The 21,876-nt window shown below is 39.3% G+C and overlaps 4 protein-coding genes across 4 annotated transcripts; 1 reads left to right on the forward strand and 3 right to left on the reverse strand.

Annotated features, from left to right (window-relative positions):
* Window positions 1-1,367: 1,367 nt before the first annotated feature.
* LOC149017212 (uncharacterized) lies at window positions 1,368-4,072 on the reverse strand. Its single transcript, XM_089154139.1, has one exon. The coding sequence runs from the start codon at window positions 3,374-3,376 to the stop codon at window positions 2,315-2,317; it is 1,062 nt and encodes a 353-aa protein (XP_089010265.1). The 5' UTR covers window positions 3,377-4,072; the 3' UTR covers window positions 1,368-2,314.
* A 1,059-nt stretch (window positions 4,073-5,131) lies between these two features.
* LOC149017213 (Glycosyl hydrolase family 35 protein) lies at window positions 5,132-7,125 on the reverse strand. The gene is made up of 3 exons (XM_089154238.1): window positions 6,468-7,125; window positions 5,762-5,820; window positions 5,132-5,651 (listed from the first exon to the last, which is right to left on the reverse strand). Exons 1-3 carry the CDS (start codon window positions 6,568-6,570, stop codon window positions 5,454-5,456), a joined length of 360 nt encoding a protein of 119 aa, XP_089010364.1. The 5' UTR covers window positions 6,571-7,125; the 3' UTR covers window positions 5,132-5,453.
* A 3,679-nt stretch (window positions 7,126-10,804) lies between these two features.
* On the forward strand, window positions 10,805-13,016 carry LOC149017214 (scarecrow-like protein 32). Its single transcript, XM_089154140.1, has one exon. It carries the CDS (start codon window positions 11,300-11,302, stop codon window positions 12,635-12,637), a length of 1,338 nt encoding a protein of 445 aa, XP_089010266.1. The 5' UTR covers window positions 10,805-11,299; the 3' UTR covers window positions 12,638-13,016.
* A 6,026-nt stretch (window positions 13,017-19,042) lies between these two features.
* Window positions 19,043-21,623, reverse strand: LOC149017215 (small ribosomal subunit protein uS14z/uS14y/uS14x). Its single transcript, XM_089151542.1, has 3 exons — window positions 21,490-21,623; window positions 20,980-21,079; window positions 19,043-19,265 (listed from the first exon to the last, which is right to left on the reverse strand). Exons 1-3 carry the CDS (start codon window positions 21,549-21,551, stop codon window positions 19,257-19,259), a joined length of 171 nt encoding a protein of 56 aa, XP_089007668.1. The 5' UTR covers window positions 21,552-21,623; the 3' UTR covers window positions 19,043-19,256.
* Between the last annotated feature and the right edge of the window lie 253 nt (window positions 21,624-21,876).

The following is a 21,876-nucleotide window of genomic DNA, read 5'->3' on the forward strand; positions in this document are numbered from 1 at the left end:
TAAACGCAATTACATTGGAGAAAGACATTTGTTCTGCAGGAGAGAGATTTTCCACAGGGTGGTGGTTTCTGGCGAGGTATAGGTATTCTCCCTTCACCCACCTAAAGGGTTGGGAATGAGTGGGTTTAAAAAGGGTATTTATGTCATTTGACTTTAATAAGGGTAATATGAACATTTCACACATAAGTTAACAGAATCATGGATAGAACGTAAGGAGGGTGCAACTTGTAATTTTGAGAGTATACAATCTATAATTTAGGGCACTAAAGCGTGCAACCTAGAGTTTAAACCCACTAAAGCGTGCAATCTGTAATTTTCTCCAAAATAAAAGTATGACTAGACTCCTAATGAAATTAAGACAGCAACTAAAGGAATTCTGTTTTAAATAAAACTCCTCAGTAGACTAGGATTACTTAACTTATCATAGGCTGACTCAAATAACAAAATAAGAACATGGTTGGACTCCAAATAAAATTCTGAATCTAACTAAACCTCATTGGGCTTGCTTTAGGACTCACTGAATCATCAAAATACCCGTCATGCTGGCTAAAACTTCCTAGGCTGCTGGCAGGGCCGCAGGGTGCTGAGCAACCACCTTAGGCCTTCCTTGGGTCTTTCTGGGGGTGGCCGTGGATCCTACATCAACTGATGGTGCAGCAAATGTACTCAGGGTGTAGCTATGCCCAGGGGCCTAACAGGAGTTTTTTGTAATCATGAGGGTTACTTTCTGTAATTTGATATCTTAAGACAATGATGGTTATAGTTGATTTCAAAGTCAGCTTCAGAGCTTGATTTAGAGTTTGCTTCAGCTTTATAGTCCAGCTAGGACTTAGAAGTTTTCTATTATCCTTTCTAATACAAGCATGTAAGCAATACAAGATGGATTGGAATTGAAAAAACTTACTTGAGTTCACACTGCTGTGAGGAGCTGGTGGTTGGATCAACTACTACTTTTCTCTCTCTCTCTCTCTCTCTCTCTCTCTCTCTCATTTTCTGTTATAGTCTCTTCATATTCTGTTTGGGTAGCTTTAAGAGGGAACTCTAGACCCTGGAGTCATATGGTAGGTTCAAAAAAATTATTGTGTGTTTTTTGAAACTACCATATGACTCCAGGGTCTAGAGTTCCCTCTTTAAGCTACCCGTCCTCATCCAAAAAGTCCTCATCCAGTGTGAGATCCATTATCAGATTCAAACTGCTTCTGAAGCTACCACCAGATCTAGATTTCAGGAAAATCATATCACTTTCTTTCAACTTCACTGAGGTTATTGATGCTTGCTGTTAAGAGTCTGGTAGTTGAAGATTTGATCTAAATTTTCAATTGATTCCAAATAAATTATGACAAATTGTGATTAGAAGACCCTCTTATTTTTGGTTCTATAAAGCATTCCCAGTCAAGTAGAAGAATGCCACTTTCATGAGCTTTTATTCTAGTTATCCCCAACTCCTTGCTTCCAAACACATCTCCTGCTTTTTAAATTTGATAAAATCACCCTGTTTTGTTACTGTTCCCCAACAGCAAATTTCCATCTACTTAAAAGATAGCAACAGTTCTCTAAAAATTGAGTTATTTGCTATCAATGGAACCACAAGGGTTCAGATATAAGGGTCCTGGAACATGGGACCAAGAAATCCCACACATGGGGGTGAACGTTTGATGTATACGTTTAAGCTACCCTTCCCTAAGAATTATAATCTTTTAAGTGAAACGGTAGCTTACAGGATCCAATCAGGTCATTAGTATCACTCCAGGAAATCCATATCCAACCACACAATTAGTTCGAACAATACCAATAGTATCAAAATATCAATCCAAGAGGTTATGTGATATCCCCTACCATAACCACAAAGAAAGGAGGTTGAAACTCCAGTGCTGGCAAATAACGTTCAGTATTACTATGGACCTTCAACCTTAAACAACATATAATAGAGAATCCACATACATGTTAGAGAAACAATAAAATTTTGTAAAAAAAGACAGAGCAGTTCGTATAGATGAAGTTCTGTCCAAGCAAGTTGCTGCTAGAATGAAGTCTAATGAAATTTTATTTACTGAATGTGGCACAATGGATAAATAATCCCTCATCATTGAAAAAAGACATTGACCCTTGGATTACAAAATTTCTTAGAAGCATATGGTAGCTTACTTTATATGGTATAAATTCATCCAATTCTCAGGACCATAAATGGTGACATCTATATGTGATAACTTAATCTCTTCCAATACCCTGCAACATTGGATCCTCCTAGCTGCAAGATGAACTAAAATTCATTGTCCCCTTTAATACTGTCATTTGCTGATTAGTTTGTTCCTGATCATTCCTCTGATGCACACAAGCGAACTCGCTCAAGATGTATGGGCCAATCATTCCCAAGTAACTGGGAATTCAACTCCATTGCAACCCGAAAATCCAACAAAGATGCAGATATTGACTGAGGTGGTATTGGCATGAATATATCATGCAAGAAACCATACAAACCAGCTACATTTTGACCATTAATTTGCTTCATGCGACCATGTTCAGCCTTTGATCCAGCTAAATCCATACATGCCTTGATCAACCTCTTTAGGTATGCATCCAACCCGTTATTCAATAGGTTAGCACAGTCAAGTGACATGCTAATGCCTTCCAACTCCATCTTCTGCTCCAACCGCTTCCTCAAAGAACTGGTATCAGGTAGCTCATTGCTGGTACAACAGGTCTCAGGATGAAAAGCAGATAGTAATCTATTATGGAGAGATTTGCGTTCTCCACCCATATTTAAAGGTATGCCTAATGGAGCTCTGACTGGGCTTCTACTTTGAATACTTGGACCGCCAGCCACTTGTTCTACTTCTTCCCCATCTTCCACAGAGACAACTTCAGCTGGAGGTCTGTCACTGTGAGAAAACAGCTCTCTAGCACTTTGTTGCCCTTGAGTCCTAGGGGTTGATTCATCAGACGTTAAGACCTTACCAAGGGGTCCAAGTGGACTCGGAAGATCCCTAAACTTGAGATCTCGGTGATCCAGGGACTTCCCCTTAGGGGGGGATCGAGAGGATGCATTTCTAGACAGCGAGTCAACACTATTCCTTAGGTTACCATTAGAAATTTTAACACTAAGAGAGCCTTCTACTCTGCTCCCTCTGGATGGCGGAGTCTTGGCAAAGCAAGTGTTGTTAAAAATGGCCCGAATAAGCTGGTTGTGAAGATATAGATTATTGTTCCCGATTGTAGCAATGCAGAGCTTATCGAACTCAGGTTTGCGAAGTGTGAGGCTACAAATTTGGTTCAGAAGAGTGAAGTATCTCTCTGCCTTCTCATATCCAAGCTTCCTGGTGATGTAAGCTTTCAATTCTAAAGTGTCAATTCGAGAGGAAAGCCGACGAGGCGGCATTTCAATTTCTGTGTTCCAAACAATCAAAACAACGGGAATGCAGGAAACCCAGATATCTCCAACAGAACCCAATTGAGAAAAAACACCCTCTGTCCCTCTCGAATCCGAAACCCAAAGTCTAATTCTCAGTATCTGGTCCTACAAAATCGAGACTTGGCAAGAACACTGCTTCCGGGGTTTTGGATTGGTTACTGAAGTCTGGAAAGAAAACAAAAAATCAACAAAAACCCACTAAGTAAACGAGCTCAAAAACCTGCTCCAGGAGTTCGTCGGACCATAAGACTTCCAAAGTTTATCCCAATAAAGCCAAAGTAAAAAAAAAAAAAATTTCTCGTGGAAAAAATTCGAATTCTCCGCTAACAAAGAAAATTCACTCCCATTGCTACTCAATTGACCATAGAAATTGAATTAAGTAAGAAAAAGAAAAATTAGGGATAAAACTCCAAGACTGAGAAGAATACAGTAAATTGGGTTTCACGCCGAATTACGGAAACCTCTTCAAATACGAGAATTTTTTTAAAATACCGAATAAAGAGAGACAAAAATAAAGGATGAATTAGTTAGAGTAAGATCGACCTCGTTTTGTTTTATTGGAGGGCCGCGCGTCTATAATTATTGAAAATCCACGCGCCACCGTGACGGTGCCTCTCCTCCACTGCGCTTCGATCGCTGTTATTCCTCAGCTTTTGTTATTCATTCTAAATTTATGATGGAAAGCAAAATCGTTTTTAGCGTTCGTTGTTCTTGTGCCGTGAATCCGCAGGGTTTATTTGAGCCGTTTTCCGGGGGGAAATTTCCTGCCTTAGGAACTTAAATGACGGTCGGATTGGAACACAATTTGCACAAGTATCCTGATCCAATCGTCGGATGAGAATCTTTCATGGCTATTTTTTCTGAAGGTTCTAAAGATTTTTGTCAAAAAAGCACGTGTACATTTTAAGGTAAATAAGTTGACTTTGACTGCCTTTTCGTCTTTCTTTTCAACCCTAATTTTAAATTTTAAATTTTAAATTCTCTCATAATTAAATAGCATCTGTGTCGATTCTGACCCTCATCACTGTATTTTGTTTGATAGAAATTGACGGAGACAAATTGGATCACCGATTTCCAAACCCAATTGACAGCGAACGTTGTATCAAAGGCTTTCGATACAAGCAGAGATAGTTGTGAGGAACAGAAACCTTAGCTCAACAATTTTTGTTGAAATGCTATTTTGATTCTCTGAGCTAAAGCTTCAACTGTGATTCCCAGATCATTACACCAAATACTGTCCCTTTAACTTCCAAACCCAATTGATCTCTCTAATTTCTCACTTCAAGATGCATTATAGACCTGAAAGTTTTTCTTTTGAACGTCCAAGCAGTTTTACAGAACTCTTAGAACAAAGTGAGAGATGAAGCCCAAATATTGTTTGCCTGCTCTAATGGTTGAAGCTCACTAAGATAGTAGGGTGGGCAGGGGTACACTTAACGAAATCATTGTCAGGTCTCTTGTTCATAGAAACTGAAAGCAATTTGGTCTTGATAGCAGTGATTCAAATGCCCATTGATGTCTAGTATTTAGAAAGGGTGCTCCAATTATACGAACAAAATTATTGCCATTGCGAGGTTTCAGAAGGGTCATATTGCACGCAACCTTATCCTCTGCATCTGCAGAGAAACTGGCCAGAATCTAACCCATCACTTAGTCATAATGGTGATCATTACCATTGCACCAAGGCCTACTCTCTGGTGAACAGTATATGAACTCAAATTCCAGCTAAAATCAGGAATCCTTTGGATCAAGGCATCCCATTCTAAGCAACAGAACCTGATTACATGCAAGGGAACTCAAATCCTAGCTAAGAATATCAGACATATCAACTGTACCAAAAAAAAATTGTGGGCAACAGAGAAAACCTGATTACAAAAAGACTAGATATTAATATAAGATGAGCATGTCACTGTGAGCCTCACATGAGCTTAAAAACAAACAGTAGTAGTATAAACTTGTTGTAAAGGGACAACAAGCATCTTCTAGGAAATTATGTGGTAATATTATTTAGCTAGCATAGATACTCAGGTTGGAACTAGCAAATTCAAGGATTGGTAAACCCAGGGTTACTAGGAGGACCAGGTTTGGGAACGTAAGGATTTAGAGGAGTGCCATGCTCAATTGGTCCTTCTCTTGTGCTAGAACATGCACTCGGATTTGGATTCGAAATACCATAGTCCTCCAGGTTCACGTTTCCAGCATCTCTTTTCATCATTTCAGAGTGAATATTGTAGTGATTCTCCTGCAATAACAGTACAAAGATTAAATACACATCACCTACGCCAGCCAGAGCCCAATGTAGTGTTTTGCTCACAAAAGAAAGTGATCGATACGCAGATCAGAACAGCATACCTTCAGCTTCCGGCTTGCAGTCACAATTCCTATGTTCTGATGGTTGGGAAAAATCACAGCTAGTTTCCAAAGCCAGGAGAATCAAATTTCAGTATTCAAGTAAGTTCACAAAATAAAACACAAATAATTTAGGACAGATAAATAAAATAAAATAAAATAAAGCAACTTAAAAACCTAAATATGCAGTAGTAATGCTTTGATACAAAAGCTAGACAATAAATTGAGCCCAGAGTCATTCAGCCTTGAGCTTGAGTCTTCTCCATGACAGAGGGCCCTGAGGAACCCAACATTTCAGTAACTGATCCTTTGTGTAGGTTATGGGGGGCAAGCAATCATATCACAGAGGCATAAGAATGGCTACATGCAAACTACGCAGCAATGTAATTGTAAGATAAAAATAATGGGTACATGCAGAAAGTTAAGCAATGTAATATTTTTTGCTAGCTATCAATTTACACTCCCTTAACGGGACAAGCGATTAGTCCCAAGAACAGAACTTCAAATCACAACATTTTAGATCTTTTAGCCTAAGCATTCCCTGAGTCACTTAACTACTTAAAGAACATCATTTAACATGAATAGCCTCAACATTGCAGTCCAATGTGAAGTTTAACACCAACAAATCTACAAGAAAACTAAACGAACAGCGAGTAATCTAAGCATCCCATGAACCGTATGCTAAGAAGAGGGAGAGAAAAGAGTTTACCTGGGAAGGTGGTAGTAGTTGTGCTGCTGCTAGTGAGGGCAACGAACACCAAAGCTGCTCCAACCACCACAGAAACTATCAGGATCCTTAAAATCTTCATCATGTTAATACGGGAAACAAAACCCAGTTGTCCTTGGAAGTTATGATCCAATAACTCGATCGAACTCGTTCACTGATGGCTCTCCAGCGCGCGCTCCTTTAAGTAACTCAGTGCATTAACTGTCCTTCCTGGATACCACAATGAGGAGTCGCTCTCTCTCTTCTCTGCATCAAAGAACCTGCAGAGATAAACAGTGTCTCACCGAGCCCATGTCGGGATTATTAATAGCTGCATTAATCTCTCGCTCCCAGTAGATGTCATCCTCATTATGACCATCAATGATGTTGATAAAGATGAGTAGTGCTGTGTTGGAACGCACCGTCGAAGTGTGAGGGTGAAGAGAATTAATGCTGACTGCGATGGAAATCGAGCCTCGTGGGAGACGGAGCCATTTATAGGTATCTATTGATGATATGGCCGTTGGACACATCATTATTCTTCCTCTATGGTTCGTTGTTGGCATTTGGGCTTAGACGGTTGGCTCTATCCTTTCTTGTAAAATTTTCTGATATCCTACTAGGAGTATTTTCATCGAACGCGTGGTACGCCATACCAAACTCATCTGAGCACCGCTGGTTTCTGGGTTCCACCGAGACTGAGAACCTCGAAGGATCACACGCTTCCAGGCTGTTCTACATGGTCTTACACCTCCTCCTTAGTAATTCATTCAGTTGCGGTAAAGCTGTTTGCCACCTTTTGTTGTTCCATTTTTATGCAATCGTGGGGTTCTCTCAGTACGGAACGGGTTTGCAAGGAAGGTTCTGGGGTTCTTTTATGGTTTAAACTTGAGATTTGAGAATGTCAAGTAGTAACCGACATTGACAAAACTAGGTTCTAGTCCTATTGATTAGAAAGTTTCTGATTGCAGAAGGATCTTTTATTGTTCATACCTACCTTCTGGCATTTTCATTCTCTGTTTCTGTTTCCTTACTAGGAAAGTGGTTCAGATGAATCAGCTTAAACATTAAAAACACAGAACTTGGATCCAGGTTGGTCACAGCGATTGTTTTACGTTCCAATCTCAGATCATAATTGGTAATGATCGATGAAAAATCAGCAAGAATCAGCGAAAGCATTCCCTAGTTTCTGTACGAGGATCAAACGAGTTGCATTGATCCGATCCCAATTCTTTTGATGATTTTTAGCCCAAGCCCATTGGGCTTCTAGAGCCCGAAAACGTGCATAAATGGACCAATGCCACTCCAGCACCACAAAAATCGACCAATACAACGTGGTCCAAGTGGGTCCAAGTTGGTCCAAGGGAGATATCCTCTTCACCAAGGCTCGACATACGAGATTTTTGTCTCCAAGCCTTTGGCTATGACCTGTCCTTATAGAATATTGTGTCTGCCCTAAATTTGTGTTCTATGATACTTTTTGGGTTTTTTTTCTTCTTTCTTTTACTTCATAATAATAATAAAAATAAATAAATAAATAAATAAACTGAAAAATGGCTTTGTTAATAATTTTATCAATCTATCAAGTGGGATCCTCTATCTACTAATATAGGGGTTTGAGATTTGGCTAGGTTAGTGCAACTAATCTAGTAGTGCCTATGTGCTTAGATGAAAGTCACGTAAAATTCATTAAGTCCTTGCTGCTCAAAATATGGTTCAGTCGGTTTTAAAGAAAAATTGATTTTTTCACTTAAGTGCCTACATGGTGTTTTGAGCAGTCGAGATTTAATGAAATCGATGTAGTTTCATCCAATGCTAGGCACCACCATGTTAGCAGCACTGGCTTAGCAAGATCCAAATGTTTGTGCTCGTTTCACACGTCTTTGACATACATTAGAAAGATGTTCATCTTCAAATTTTGATAAGAAAAGTTAAAAATGAACCCTTGAGTACACCCTCCCTCTTCATGTAATGAAAAAGGGTTAAAAAAAAATCAAAGACTGGTACCACCTTAAAAAAATAGAGAATCCAAGACTGAAAGTTGTCATTGATACTTTTTCTAATGAATAGTGTTATTTTTCTTACAATGTCCCTCTCCCCACATCTTATTATGTCAGAATCTGGTTTTTCCCTCTTTGGTGTTTGCCTAAGAAAATTTACTAATTTGTACACACTCTCTCCCCCTCTCTCTCTCTAAAAGATACATTGATGCACATATATCAAGTAACTAACTCTTTTATAAGTTTAAAATGCTGGAGTAGTTTTTTTTTTTTTTTTTAACCAAAGCTGGAGTTGTTTGAGGTGGAACACACGCTTAACATTCCCTACTTTCGTGTCTGTTGTGGAGTGTCCCACTGAAAAGAACACCACATAAAGGCCAGAGAATTCCCTCAGAAAAGAATTCCAAAAACATGATTTCAGCATTGCATTTTGGCTCCACCCAATATGTCTTATAGTCCTTGTTTCAAAAGCTTATTGGGAATCCCTCCTCAGAATTCTCAGTGTGGGGATTATTAAACTTTCCATACTTTAACTTACTTGATTCTCCCCATTTGCACTCTTTAGATTCTTCTTATACTCTTTCTCTCTTACTCTTTTGATTCTGCAATCTTTTCCAAAGCCTATAAAAAACTTGTTCTTATACAACAAGTAAGAACAAACTCAGTCAGCTTTTCTTAACGTGTGTGTCGAACCTGTAAGTGCATAAAGCCATGATGTAGTAGTAATTAATACGCTACATGCATGGGAACTACTTCCTTTTGACATCCTTTGAAGAGTTTTGACTTGCCTTATCGGAAATTGGATTTTGATGTTCATTCAAAGCTATTTGATAATGAAAAAATGAAGATTGATCAATCCAGAAATTGTTCTCAGCTTTATCATCTTGTCCAGCCGGCTGAATTATGTGGACTGTTATGATTACTTTATCTAAGTTGGGACCATGCATGGATAAAACATGTTTATGCACATTCACATAGACATGAAGAACAGGTGAATATAAGAAAAAAAAAAACAAATTCAGGCAAGAGGTCCTCATCATTATGTTATGATGGAGGTGGGGGAGCAAGGACGGAAGAAGAAATCAAAGAAGTCGAAGGATGATAAGCTTTATATCCTTTCCTTTGATTTCTGGTTGTAATCGATCATTGGCATTAATCAAGAATGACTTGTCTATTTGAAGTGGGGCTGCCTTCTGAACCTGGAGCAGGAGCGGGTGTGTACAACTGAAAGAAAGATTATATCACGGGCATGGGGACAGGAGTGTTCCAAATAAAGCCACGAACATAGACATTTACCTGGTCCAAGGATCTTAATCTTTCACATGTATATTTGATATTTCACTCTTAATGATCTTCTATATATCATGCATTTATCACCTTACTTTCTAGTGGACATGAAGCACTAGCTATGGATAAGATTTCCCCAAGTAGGAGATTTGAATGGCATGTGTTCCAGTGAGACATGTCTGTTAGTGTATATGAGCCATAACTTTAAATGAGAGCTGGGAACTTGAAGAAAGAGGTGTTAAAGGTTGTCATCTCAGAAATCCATATCCTTCTTCAGGATTCACAACTGGGTAATTCTGAAGATTGGATTTTTTTTAATCGTTAGTGATGAAGATTATTAGGGTTATGCAATATTCTATGTTGAACCCATAAAGAAAAGAGTAAGAGAACCTCTTATGTACATAAACCCTTTTCTTCATTTAAGGTTTCTCATGAATTAGTAGATTTCTTGTAAATATATATGCTTGACAGGGACTGGGATGGGAGTGACTTCTCTTTGTTGGTGTTGAAAATGACAGATCATCAACTGGGTACATCTAAATATTTGAGAGAATCTGTGTATATGTATGTGTGTGAACTAGAGGGATCTTCTGCCCCGATGTAACTCTTATTAATGAGTTATTCTAATCGATTTGAGTTTAAGATTCATAGAAAGAGGCGTCTAACTTTCAACAAGAATAATCAATCTATATGAGTTGAAGATCCTGAAGTCATGAAAAATAATTCTGTGAAGAGAAGTGTAGAATGATTTGTTTTTTTTTTTTTTTTTTTTTGGTAAGAAAGTATAGAATGATTTGTTAATCCTATGTTCCTAGGAGATCCAACCAGACATTAAATCAGTCCTCAACATGACCGACAAAACCTCAACTTCTAAATCAAGACAACATCTCTGGCGGCCTGCCCTGGCCTGCCCAGCAAACCTCACATGCCCCCTAACCCACCCTTCTCTCCTTATCATACCTAAACAGCCAAACCTGCTGGCCCTTCTTTCTGGCATAACACCTGGAACTCTCTCTCTCTCTCTCTCTCTCTCTCTCTCTCTCTCTCTCTCTCTCTCTCTCTCTCTGCCAGTCTTCCCCCCGTCCTGTCTCTCTCTCTCACAAACATAGAGATCAGAGGAATAGAGACTTGAGGAAGAGAAGGGAGATTAGACTGTTTTGTAGCCATGGGAAAAGATATACCTGTACAAGGAAAAAGGCTAATAGTAATATCATAGTTCTACAGCCTCAAGTCTCTCATCAAACCTCCTTCAAATACTGGAGAGACTGATGATGATGAGGTTAACGTTTTTGTGCTTTTGCCCAATTTGACTTCTACGAAGTTCTTCTAGGGATATGGGTTTTTCCATCCCCAATAGCTTTAAGTTCCGTCTTTTATTCTTCAGTAGTACTGAAAATCCACCAAGAAGCTAAAATTCCGTTTAATGGATCGTCCCCCAAGGAACCACTACAAGTCTTGTCTCTTTCCATTTCTGCTTTTCATTCTGATTTCTGATCATATCTGATGGAGCTGTGAATTTAATTCTTGCTCTCTCCCTCTTTTGAGTCTATGATGCAATTAAGTGAATCACCTTCACCTCCATTGCACCACGCAGTGATCAACCCACGTTCAAATGTAACCATGAAAAAGAACCCATTTCACATGAGCAGGTCTTTGCCTGGTTTTCCAACCCAGAAAGCAATAGGGAGCTTCGGTGATGCCAACTGCATGGAGCAGCTTCTAGTCCACTGTGCAAATGCAATTGAGAGCAACGACGCTACTCTAGCCCAACAGATCCTTTGGGTACTCAACAACATTGCAACCCCTGATGGAGACTCTAACCAGCGTCTCACTTCCAGCTTTCTTCGAGCTTTGATAACTAGAGCAGCAAGAACTGGAAGCTGCAAGATGCTCACTGCAATGGCCCAATCAAATGTTAACTTTTCTCTCCAAACCCATAAATTTTCTGTAGTGGAACTGGCCAACTTCGTGGACCTCACGCCTTGGCATCGATTTGGTTTCACAGCAGCCAATGCTGTAATCTCTGAAGCCATTGAAGGCTTCTCTGTCGTCCACATTGTTGATTTAAGCTCCACCCATTGCATGCAAATCCCTACACTAATCGATGTCATAGCAAGCCGTCATGAAGGCCCGCCGCCGTTCATCAAGCTTACAGTCGCCGGAGCCACCGCAGATGTCCCACCCATACTCGACCTTTCTTATGAAGAACTAGGCTCGAAACTGACGAAATTTGCAAGGTCTCGAAACGTTGGATTGGAATTTAGGGTTATTCCTTCAAGTTGGACAGATGGTTATGCGTCTCTCATCAATCAATTGGTAGGAGGAGGCGGAGGAGAAGGTGAAGCTCTCATCGTCAACTGTCACATGATGCTTCATTTCATACCAGAAGAAACCCTAGCCGGCACTAGCATGTCATCTTCTGTATCCCTTCGGACATTGTTTCTTAAAGCGCTTCGAGGATTAGAACCAACGATTGTTATTGTTGTAGATGAAGATGCAGATTTCACATCCAATGATTTGGTGTGTAGATTGAGATCAGCTTTTAACTACTTATGGATACCTTACGACACAGTGGATACATTCCTACCCAGAGGAAGCAATCAGAGGCAATGGTATGAAGGTGATATTTATTGGAAGATAGAGAATGTGCTAGCGCAGGAGGGTTTGCAGAGAGTGGAGCGACTTGAACCCAAGAGCAGATGGGTTCAGAGAATGAAGGAAGCAGAATTCCGAGAAGTGCCATTTAGTGAAGAAGCAGTTTCAGAGGTGAAGAACATGCTTGATGAGCACGCAGCTGGGTGGGGATTGAAGAAGGAAGAAGATGATCTTGTACTTACCTGGAAAGGACACAATGTGGTTTTTGCAACTGCTTGGGTACCTGCGTAACCCTTCATTTTTCTTTCTAATTTTGATTGTTTCAGTCTTTAAGGTAGACAAGATTCTTCTACATTTTGTCCCCCAGAACTCGATGAGATGAAGAGCTTGTACTTTTTAAGGGTGTTGTGATGTCAGTTCTTCTATTAGCCATAGAGAGAACAACATATTAATCTGTTTCTACTATTCACAGCTTCCATGGTTTGTAGGTACGTAGCAGGAACTAATCTTCAATGTTACCGAATTTGTTTGACGGAATGGCTTCAATGAGAAGATCAGATTCCACAAAGTCACTATTCTAGAGAACTTTGCTCAATCAGTAAAACCTTGATAGGGCTGCATTGGAGTGGATTGATTCAAAGAAATAGCTAATAATATTCGAAAAATGATGCCGAAGACAATTCTTATGCATTTCTTTTTTCCCTGCTATGATGTCACCTGCCATAGTCATTGCTAGACGACAACTAAAAAGCACCCCCCCCCCACCCAAAAAAAGAAAAAAGAATGAAAGAAAACCTAATCAAGAACAGGTCTTTTATGGTAGTCTAACCCTAATTCTCCACCCGTAGAGTAAAGATCCAAAGAGAATGTCAAGATGTTTCATATCACTAGTGACGCCTTTGACATTCTATCAATAGCAATATTTGCATCTCTAGAAATACAACTAATGCTTATTTATCCCTCGTTAATAAGCAATGATATAATGCTCTCCTTATGGCCTCTGCAGTTTCCAATGCTTTCCTCATGGCCTCTATAGAGTGGTGTTCTCGAAGCCATCAAGGCATTTTTCCTGGTGGATAACACCAGCACTAAGCCAGATCTTGAGGTCGGCAAGAAGATCATCCAATTTGCTCATGTTGAACTTGCCTAGTTCCTCAAAAGAGTGGTTGAGGTCATCAATGGCGTAGTCCATCAATTCCTTGTAGTTCTCCAGAGATTGGGCTGCAGATTTGTCCTTCTCAAGACCATGAAGCTCCTTTGAGGATCAAAAAAAATGTCAAGATTGACAGCTTTTACATCCAATCAGCAACAATACTTGCATAAATAGAGATTTCACTAATACTTATTCTTGCCTCATCATTGACAATCCTCGCAAGACATCCATGCAACTTTACCAATGGAGAGGCAAAAGCGCATCAGACTCCACATAGAGAGGACCAATCCCTTTTCAACCGTCAACACTAATCCTTCCTTGAAGGCAAGAACCTCTGCCTCAAGGAATTACGTGAAGATCTCAAGGGTTGTAAGGTGGGGTTTGGGCCCTATATAAACCCAACCCCATCCTTGTATATTGTGTGCAATTCATACTCTACTCACACTTGCATTATTTATTGTTTATTTCACAAAATTTTCTTCTTTCTTTTGAGTTTATCTTAGTATTGTGATGTACCTTTTGGCTCCATCAAGGGACTAGAATAATTACCTTATCTTCTAGTTAGAGGTTAATTTATCTTGGAGGTAGTTGTGCGAAAAGCCCTTGGTAGTAGGGTGCATCAATTACCTTAAAGGCAACACTCAAGGTGTGACTCAACCTCGTTCGTTGGTGGTTTGTTTCATTGCAACATCAAGTTCTCCAAATCAGCTAAGGATCTTCAATTTTCGATTGTATTGCAATTTATTTGTTGTATTTTTAGAATTTTTAATACAATTGTCCAACAATATTAAATTTGTGAGCATAAAAAATTTATATGGGGATTTTGTTGTCCAAGATTCGGCTAGGAAGCAAATTAATTAAATAAAAACTAGTGAGTGTTGCATTTGGCCAAAAAGATTTAAACAATTTTCGATCAATTAACAATGCTCAAGTGACTTCAAGCAAGTGGCAATTTTTCGGCTCCGGAATGCCATTCTAACTCTGTTGTGATGTTCCTACACAAGATGTTTCATGAACAATGACTCGATTTCAAGCAAGAAATCAAAATTCATGTTTAGTATATTCATCCCATTATCTTTTCAAAGCACTTTTACAGTAGTATATATTAAACTAATTTTTCACCAACTTGCAAAATTCTTGAAAAAACATTAAGAACCTCACTTCTCAATTTAAGTAGATAGAGGCATGTAGCAACTGAAAAGGTATTTATAACCCTCCTTAGAATCACTAGGAGAACTCCAAATATCATAGTGCACTAAATCAAACAATTGAAATGACTTACACATGCTTTGAGGAAATGGTAACCTATGTTGCTTAGCTAAATGACATGAATCTCAACAAGGAGAATCATGATTTAAAGAACCATGAAGAGTTTGCAACATCTGATCTGACAGGTTTCCCATACCCAAATGCCATAATCAGGAGGTTTCCACACTCATCCTTCTTGCCATCAACACTCCATAGTGTAGATCCACCATATAAAATCCAATCTGATAGAAGCTTTTCTTTACCAATCATCCTGTTGGTGACATGATTCTGAAAGAGACCTTATGGGGAGTAAAGATAACATTACAATTCTAATTATTAGTACACTTACTTACAAACAACAAATTTGATTTTAATTCAGGAACTATTAAGCCATCAGTCCCGTATGAGAAAATTTGAATTTGTCCAACACCTTGAGTTGGAATCTGCACCCATTTGCACTATTAATCTGTGGGTATGTTTAATAAATTGCACATATGATCAATCCCATCTCAGTCCACAATAAATTGAATATTAGAAAGGGCTCTATAAGCAACGATATTACCAAGAGTCATGGCTAAATTGGCAGCCTCATTGCCAGAAGAGCTCAATCCATTGCTTTGAATGTGAACCAACTGCTGAACTTGAAGGACTAGCGCCTCCAACTTGGTTTGTAGTTCAACTAGATTTCCTTGATTAGATAGTTTGGCTTCTGAACCTTTATCTTTGTTGGGGCATAAGTTTGGTTGGAGGACCCAACACCTCTACTTCTAATGCCGGTCACATAATTGATTCCTTACCTTTCCCTTTCACAAACTGTGCACTTGGGTCACCTTGCTTTGTATTCATCACCATATGGGCAGCACATTTTCTATGGTCATCTGACTGAGTGAGGGTTGCAGATATGGCACGTCTTCTAGTTTTGTCATTTTGGATAATGCCACAAAACTCATTGAAGGTATGGACTCATCAAAATTTGCCTCTTTGTGGCCTCAAATTATGGACTATAGTTGCCAGCAAATGGAATATTTTGTCTTGTTCTTCTTGATTAATATAATCTTCTTACATTTTTGTTGTAGGCCTCTATTGACGTTACTCATCACACTGGCTTTTCATCTTTTCAAGGTGTTCAGTGAATGATTGGTCTGCACCCTACTAAGAGCAAATTCCTATTGCAACTCAAAGATTGAGATGCATTTTTTGGACTGCCCAAACATTTCATGTAACGAATCTCATAACTCTTTTGGCTGACTCCCAGTAGGCAAAGAACTCGTAGATCTCAGGTTCCAAGGAATTGAGTATCAAAACTCATGACATTGTGATCACTAGCTTGCCATTCGTCAATTTCCAGATCTGTCAAAGCAGGGACTGTGATCTTCCCGTTGAGATGACCAAGTTTTGATCTTCCTCCAAGAGCAATTGTCACAACTCGTGACCAAGGGAAAAAAATCTGTTTGTTCAGCAATAGTGGTGCCAAACATTGCAATTATTGATTGTTTGCATTATTGAAAGTTGTCTTTGGTGCACTAGATTTGTTGGAAGAGTCTTTTTCCTGTCTTAGATCTAGACATATCTTCCACCTGGTCATCATAGACACGAAAAGATAAACTAGCTAACCATAGTATATAGGACACCACACTAAGGCTACAATATTAATAATCAGATCTAGGGTGTCCCCTTGATCTGCGTTTGCAGTTTTTTTTTTTTTTTTTTTTTTTAGTTTCTTTTCTTTTTTTTTTTTTTTTTTTTTTTTTTTTTAATAGTTTTTTTTTTAGTTTTCTTTTTCATAACAGCTCTTTGCTTGCAGCGTTTCCTTTTGGTGCACACCGCAGAACAACTCCAGCTTTGGGTACAAGTTCTTCTGCGTCGAGCTTGATAAATACGCCTATACGGCAGAGCCGGATGGCAGGTCCAATCCGCATTTTCGCTGCTACCATCGCTACAACTATAGGAGTTATGTGTCCGCCCTTGAGGCGTGTTGTTTGTCCCCCTATGTGGGTGTTATATGTCTGTCTCCCTTATGTGGGTGTTGGTGCTTTATTGGTCTTTCTGTTCTAAGAGTTTTGTGGACGTGATCCATCCTGTCTATTGCATGTACGACAGTTTGGTCCTTGTCCGCTCCTTGGTTCATTTCAAACCTTGTGTTCTCATGCAGTTATGTTTGTACTTCTTTTAGTATATGAATGAAGTGCCATTTACCCAAAAAAAAAAAAAAAAAAAAAAGGTGAAAGACATCAATAAAACGAAATCAAATAGGCTCTGATGCAATGTAGAAATTTTGAAGAGAAGGAATGAACACAATAATTTAACGGGCTTTGTCAATGTGCCTCTGTCCTTGAGAAATCTCTCGTTCACTTCTTTTTTCACGAAAAGCAATGGCTTAATGTTACAATATATATAAATACAAGAAAAATCGCCTCAACAAAGTAATTAGCAACCCTAAAAATAGGAATGCTACTTGTAATTCGGAAGTAAACATAGAATACAGATTTCAGTTTTTGAAAGGAGGATTTAATTGCTTGAACAATCTTTTCGTTCCAGAAAGTGATCTATATTTCCTACTATTACCATACTTCCCCATAGATTAAATTTTCAAAGTTTCTGACTCCGATTCGTGCTAGCCCTCCTTCACTTCATTGCAGTTCAAGTCTCTGTTACAGAACTGATATTCTCCCTGATCATGGTTTTACTCTAGAACCTCAGCCGATTGGGTCTTTTCTTGTCCACCATACACAGTTTGTACGTAGACAGGTTGGAAGTCTCTCGTTTGACTCTAGCCCTCCTTTCTTTTTGGCCACTCTTTTGTTTGCTCTTAGCAAAAAGCTGTGGTTGAGATTTGTAACTCAAAAGTATGTTTGCCTCCTTTAACAGTCTCGACTCTCGACGACCTGATCAGGTCATCTGATGTACAGGATGTTTATCAAATCCAAGTTTGTGGTTCTCATCACAGAAAATTTTAACATAAAACCTCAGGCAAGAAGACAAAAAAAAATGTAGCTGCAAGACGTTATCACAATTATGAAACCACGAATCACATTTAGCTACATCGCCCTTTTGCAAGGGTAACCTGACCTGCTTCAGGCAATCAAGACAATACCGTTGTTACCAAAGAATAGACAACGGGATTAAGAAAACCAATTTGCACAAGAATCCTCCGACATGGTCTGCAACACAGAAGACCTCCTGAGAAGGGATCTCATGCATCACACACATAAGATGTTTTTTTACCACTAAAAAGTAGACACAACATCATTAGGCTAATACAGGCATAAGGCGTTCAAAGTGATGATCCATTTCCTTTTAAAAAATAGACCTGAAAAAATTTTAGTGCAGTGTCACTCAGACTGGATGCTCTGCTGCATTGAACTACTGTGTTTGTGTATAGATGCTCCTTTAAAAAAAGAGCATCAGAGATGGTTCTTTATCGACGAAGAGAAGAAAATCATTTTGTTGGGCTATTCGAGACTCTGCTTGGGACCCAAAAAATAAGTAGGCCTAAGCCTAACCAAGGATCGAAATGTCCCCTATACTTTGGGTGTCGGTGGCCGCGACACCACTGACACCCCAAAATGTCGGCGACATTTCGCCAACATCTATGGGGTCCGCCAGATATAGAAGGGAGCCGTGAGAGGATTACCGGAGGTGGCAGGGGTAACATTACGGTTCTGCAAACAAAGTTTACGTAACCCACTCACTCATAGTGCTGCGGTTCTGCAAGAGTGAAGAAAAGATAAGAGAAAAATGCAGAGGATGAACAATGGCCAGCATCTCCCACTCCTCTGCAATCTCCCACAGTCCCACTAAGAAGACAACGGTCTCGAGGAAGAGATTCAGGCTGCCGGCGCATCAGTTCGAGAGGTCAAATGAAGAGATCTGCAAGAAAAAGAAAATGAAAAACGCATAAAGCAAATCCAGATCTGAGAGAGCAGAGAGCTTGGGGCAAGATTGCGAGAGAGGATTTGATTGCAGAGGCGATTTCAGAGCAGCTAACGCAGGCAGTAGGTGTCATCGCCGGTTGAAGCATAGCATCGGCCGTTGTCTCTTTCCATCGCCTTCATAGATGATGAAGTCTGGAATCGACAAACCTTGTATATCTCTATTTTTTTTCGCGTTTACCAACAATGCATCATGAAATTTCGACGATTTAAGTCGACTTTTGGCAAATTTCATATCGCCTCCTCATTTCGTATCTTACTCTGACACACCGTTTATCGCCGAAATGTCGCAACATTTCCGCAACATAATATACCATGGGCCTAACACAAAATAAAAACTGGTACTTGACAGTAAACATTGGCTCAATACTCAATACCAGACTTCTGTTCCATTAAAAACCAGATAAATCTATGAAAATCAAAACTTTTTGTCACCAGTCAAATTACATGCATCAATTTGCTTTGATAAATCATCAACTACTAATAGTTATCTTAAGCTGGCTGCAAGCCATCTAGCAACAAAATAGAGAGGGGAAACTAAGAATTTCTCCACAAGGGGCGCAAAACGATTCCATCATTAACGGTACTGCAACAGAAATACATGGAAGTTAGTGACCACATAACAATATGCACCAAATCTCAAATAAAACGCAACAAAATATAAATATTTGGCAAATCATGGATCACATAACAATATTCACCAAATCTCAACATAATGCACGGACTTGGGAGTGGGGAAGAGGAATGGATGAACATCCTTGTTTTATGTATAATAAGTGAGGGATATAAAAGGAAAATGACAACCTATTGATTGCCAAAAGAAGATGAAGATGAAGTCAAACAGGAATAGATTACTAAAAAAAATTCTACCAAACATGAAGAAGAAAAGATATCAGACAGATAACTTTGACTGACTCAGGCACCTCTCCAGCCATCAAAAAACTGGAAAGGAGAGAGATTCAAAACCCAAAGAGTATAAATAATCCTACAAATTCTGCCTTTACAACTAATAACTCCCAAAATCAACAGTAAATGAGACCCATCATTGCAACTAGTAACTTTAAAAAGTAAACAACAAACCAGAGCCTAATCTCAATATTTGATTACATTATTACTACCAACAATGAAGGAAACTGAACAATAAGTGAGCAAACCCCACCCACCCACCCCCAAAAAGAAAAAACACACTAATGAGACACCCAAAAAAAATACAGGGAGTCGAGCAACCCCCCCCCCCCCCAAAAAAAGAAAAAAACACACTAATGAGACACCCAAAAAAAAATACAGGGAGTCGAGCAAAAGAGAGACGGTGGATTGCAAGAGGAGCAGGCATGGCATCAAAAGCTAAAGCTACCATAGTGTCAGTTGGAATCAGATAACAGTGACCAGTGAGGAAACCACTATTCCACAATTCCTAACCCCCCCCAAAAAAAAAAAAGAGCACAAGGTTCTCTCACCAACAGTTAACCTTCATCTTTCCCTGAAAATAACAGATTCCCCATCCTCAAGATAATTATTTCTTTTTTGGCAACAATATCAAAAAATAAATGTTGAATCTTCTATCCCATGCAACATCAAGAAATAGAACACACAAATCACAAAGAATCCATACAGTTTCTTTTTTCATTTATGAAATCAGAAACTCTATGCATAGTTCCTGATAGTACAGATGACTATAAATAACTGGTATAGGCATTATCATTTAGCATGAATGAAAGTCGAAGAGTTCCAAAACAATGGCACACAGGAGAAACATACAATTACAGAGCATTCTCCATATAAGGCTAAATATCGCAAAGTTTGCACCCAAAAAATCTGTTTGAAGATCAATCAGAAATATCAAGTACACAATACCATGATGGGCTTTGTTAACTTGACAGGTATTTAGCAACAAAATCTACTTGACAGGTATTTAGCAACAAAATCTACTGCAAGTTTAACCCCATCTAGCAAGGTTCATTGTACGGACTGATTGCAACTCGTCTGTTTGTTTTGCAGATTAACTGAATGCCTTTGTGTTTTTTTTCTTCCTTGGGGGGGGGGGGGGGGGGGGGGTTGGCAATGATGAAGTTTGGAAAAACGGGTAAAGAGACTGGTGGTAAGGGCTAACTGTTTTGCTTCTCCCTCCATATCCACATTCCCAGATGCGGTCAAAAAAACTTTAGTTTACTGTTCTCAAGTCAAAAAAGTAACTTCCTGACTACCAAACAGAGCAAGAGTTTCTAGATACGAAGCGCAGAATAGATAGTTGCAGGAATCCTATTTATACAAATCGATATTTTACTCTTTATTGATGATACCTTGATGAAGCCAATTTCCTTGGCGTTGCTGCGGAAGCACTGCCTGCAGCACATCAGCCCATACTTCCGAATCAATCCGTGAGGATTCCCGCACACTCGGCTGTTCAAAAGAAGAATCAGTATCATAACCAGACGTCAACATGGTCGAAACATAACATCAATAACATTCCTATTTTCTTAACAAACAGTGATTGCAGTTATGCCCTAGACAATAAGGATTAAAAAACGAAGAGATTGAAATATTAAACTTTAATAATATTATGTTACAACGGACCCAAAAAAAAAGAGGGGAAATTAAAAGTCATGCTACGAATGTACATTCTCCAAGGAATGTCCAGTTCATCGTAATCCTTTTCAAACTTAGGAACGACGAAAACTCCGGTAAATTGTTGTTACAAATATAAAGTCTTACTAATACTGATTAATCCAAAAATCAAAACTTCCCAATCACTGTAACATCGTCTTCAAAACCAAACAACGATTTAGTCTATGAGGAAGGGAACCACATACCAGGTACGAGATCCAGGGCCATAGGTCTTTGGATGAGAGTTCCAGACGTTAGAGTGTCCCATTCTTCCGCTCTCACAAGAACCCTAATTCACCACCACCACTGCAGCTGCTTGCGAGAAGATGAGGGGTCGAAAAACACGAGTGTGTTAGGGTTTTATAGTGAAAAACCCTAAAAGCTTACAACATTAAGAGGGAGCGGGAACTGCGTAGCATCAAATGCAACGACCGCGTCCCCTACTGACGGTTGGATTGGGTTCCTCCTCTGATGGATCCCACATTAGAATGCGATCCAGTCCGTCGGAATGAAATCGTCTGAAGAAGGCCGGAGCCGTGCTGGACTCTATTATTAGACATTGGATTAGAAGTTAGAAGCATCCCTTGTCAAGA

Source organism: Hakea prostrata, chromosome 4 (genome assembly GCF_041222555.1).
Source record: "Hakea prostrata isolate BN-2017 chromosome 4, UWA_Hpros_2, whole genome shotgun sequence".
Lineage (NCBI taxonomy): Eukaryota > Viridiplantae > Streptophyta > Magnoliopsida > Proteales > Proteaceae > Hakea > Hakea prostrata.